This window comes from Neopelma chrysocephalum, unplaced genomic scaffold, assembly GCF_003984885.1.
Source record: "Neopelma chrysocephalum unplaced genomic scaffold, ASM398488v2 Primary Assembly neopelma1_314, whole genome shotgun sequence".
NCBI lineage: Eukaryota > Metazoa > Chordata > Aves > Passeriformes > Pipridae > Neopelma > Neopelma chrysocephalum.
Genome location: NW_020897976.1, coordinates 9,358 through 12,242, shown reverse-complemented (window position 1 = coordinate 12,242; position 2,885 = coordinate 9,358). Strand labels below are relative to the sequence as shown.

Below are 2,885 nucleotides of genomic sequence, written 5' to 3'. Positions count from 1 at the left end.
CCCTTCCCTTCCCTTCCCTTCCCTTCCCTTCCCTTCCCAACCTTCCCAAACCCTCCCAAACCCTCCCAAACCTTCCCAAACCTTCCCAAACCTTCCCTTCCCTTCCCAAATTCCCCTCCTGACCTGACTTTCTCCTGCCAGGGCTCCTTGAGGGCGACGGCCGAGGGATCCTCGGGATCCCTGCGGAAGGAGGTTGGGGTGTGCGCCAGCTGCTCCGACAGCCGCCTCCTGGAACACGGGAATCACACAATTCCTTGGATTCGGGCACCAGGAGAATCCCCTGGAACCCAAATTCCACCTCCCCAGCCCAGCCCAGGACCCCCCGATCCCGGGATTTGGCAGAGGGGGGGATTCTCCCAAGGTTCTCCTGTTGTCCAGGAGACAATTCCAGCTTTTCCCAAAGCTCTCCCGTGTCCAGGGAGACAATTCCAGCTGCTCCCAAGGTGTCCAGGGAGACAATTCCAGCTGATCCCAAAGCTCTCCCATTGTCTAGGGAGACAATTCCAGCTGCTCCCAAGGTTCCCCCATATCCAGGGAGACAATTCCAGCTGCTCCCAAGGTGTCCAGGGAGACAATTCCAGCTGCTCCCAAGGCTGAGCCCGGCGGGAATGAGGGTGACACCTCTGGGAGCGCAGGCAGGGCCCATCCCAACCCCAAATCCCCAATCCCAATCCCAAATCCCAGATTCCTGACCGGATGTCGATGAGGGTGACACCTCTGGGAGTGCAGCCAGGGCCCATCCCAATCCCAAATCCCAAATCCTGAATTCCCTGACCAGATATCCCTGGCAGGAATAAGGGTGACACCTCTAGGAGTGCAGCCAAGGCCCATCCCAACCCCAAATCCCCAATCCCGATCCCAAATCCCGGATTCCTGACCGGAGACACCCCTGGGATTGCAGCCAGGGCCCATCCCAATCCCAAATCCCCAATTCCCATCCCAAATCCCGAATTCCTGACCGGATGTCCCCGGCGGCGATGAACACGGGCTCCCGGCTCTCCTGGCTGGTGATGCTGTCCACGGAAAACTGGGAGATGTTGTCGCAGCTGTTGGTGTGAACCTCTGGAAGCTGGAAAACGGCGGGATTGGGGGGTGAGGGGGGTGCTTGGGATGCGATTCCAGCCGGGAATTGCGTCCCAGGGAAAGGGGGGAGGCTCCGGGAAGCGTCTGGGAAGGGCAGGGAAGGAGTTTGGGGGGATCCGGATTCCTGGGGGTGGGAGAGACAACTCCAGGGCTCTCCCAGTGTTCCCAGTGCTGGAAGTGACACCTCCAGACCTCTCCCATCATTCCCAGTCCTGGAAGTGACACCTCCAGACCTCTCCTATCATTCCCAATCCTGGAAGTGACACCCTCCCAGACCTCTCCTGTCATTCCCAGTCCTGGAATTGCCACCTCCAGCTCTCTCCCAGTGCTCCCAGTCCTGGAAGTGACCCCCTCTAGACCTCTCCTATCATTCCCAGAACTCTTCCAGTCCTGGAACTGACCCCCTCCCAGACCTCTCCCATCATTCCCAGTCCTGGAAGTGCCACCTCCAGGTCTCTCCCAGTGCTCCCAACCCTGGCAGTGACCCCCCTCCCAGACCTCTCCCATCATTCCCAACCCTGGAAGTGCCACCTCCAGTCCTCTCCCAGTGCTCCCAGTCTTGGAAGTGCCACCTCCAGTTCTCTCCCCATCATTCCCAGTCCTGGAAGTGACACCTCCAGTCTCTTTCCATCACTTCCAACCCTGGAAGTGACACCCCCCAGACCTCTCCTATCATTCCCAACCCTGGAAGTGCCACCTTCCCATCACTTCAAACCCTGGAATTGCTACCTCCAGGTCTCTCCCCATCATTCCCACTCCTGGAATTGCCACCTCCAGTCCTCTCCCATTGCTCCCAGTCCTGGAAGTGACACCCCCCAGACCTCTCCCATCATTCCCAGAACTCTCCCATCATTCCCAACCCTGGAATCACCCCCTCCATCCCTCTCCCCTCCTCTCCCACTCCCCCAACACACCCTCCCTCCCCCCTCCAGCCTCACCTCACCCCCTCCCCTCCCTCCAAACACCCTTTTCCCTCCCTCCAACCCCCTTTTCCCGCCAAATCCCGATCCTCCCATCCCGTCCCGCCCCCCTCTTCCCAAAATTCCATCACCTCCACCTGGAGCTCCCCGATGTCATCCACAGACCAGGCCTCGTCGTCGTTGTCGTAGTTGGGGACGGTGCTGAAACTCCCCGTCCTCTGCTCGGGGCTCATCCCGACCTCCGGAAGGTTCTCGGCCGAGCGCGTGCTCCGGATCCGGTTCTCCGGGATCCGGGCGGGAACATTCGCCGTGTCCACGTTGTCACATTCCAGCACCTCCACGTAGATTAAATAGGGAGCCTGAGGGAGGAAACAGGGAGAAATGGGATGTTTGGATGCTTTGGAGGGGGGAAATCCAGGGGTTTTGGTGGATAGGGAGCAGGGAACGGAACACCCTGACCACCCTCCCATTCCCATTCCCACCTTACCCTTGGAGTTGAGCACCCTGACCACCCTCCCACCTTTCCATTCCCATTCCCATTCCCATTCCCATTCCCATTCCCACCTTATCCTTGGAATTGAGCACCACGGCCTGGGAATGTCGCACTCTCCCACCCTCCCACCCCTCCATTCCCATTCCCATTCCCACCTTATCCTTGGAGTTGAGCACCCTGACCACCCTCCCACCTTTCCATGCCCTCCATTCCCACTCCCATTCCCACCTTATCCTTGGAATTCAGCACGACGGCCTGGGAATGTGGCACCCTGGACACCCTCCCTCCTTCCATCCCCTCCATCCCCATTCCCATTCCCACCTTACCCTTGGAGTCTGGGCATCCTCCCTGCCCTCCCACCTTTCCATTCCCATTCCCATTCCCACCTT

The 2,885-nt window shown here is 59.3% G+C and overlaps 1 protein-coding gene across 1 annotated transcript in view; it reads right to left on the bottom strand.

Moving 5' to 3' along the window:
* Positions 1–91: 91 nt before the first annotated feature.
* PI4KB (phosphatidylinositol 4-kinase beta) overlaps positions 92–2,885 on the bottom strand; it is a gene marked incomplete at its 3' end in the record, with an annotated part of 11,739 nt that continues 8,945 nt past the window's right edge. The window contains exons 4-6 of the mRNA XM_027705048.1: positions 2,135–2,362; positions 960–1,069; positions 92–228 (exon numbers count right to left, since the gene is read on the bottom strand). Coding sequence (XP_027560849.1) covers positions 92–228; positions 960–1,069; positions 2,135–2,362 — 475 coding nt within the window. The remainder of the gene's footprint in view (positions 229–959; positions 1,070–2,134; positions 2,363–2,885) is intronic.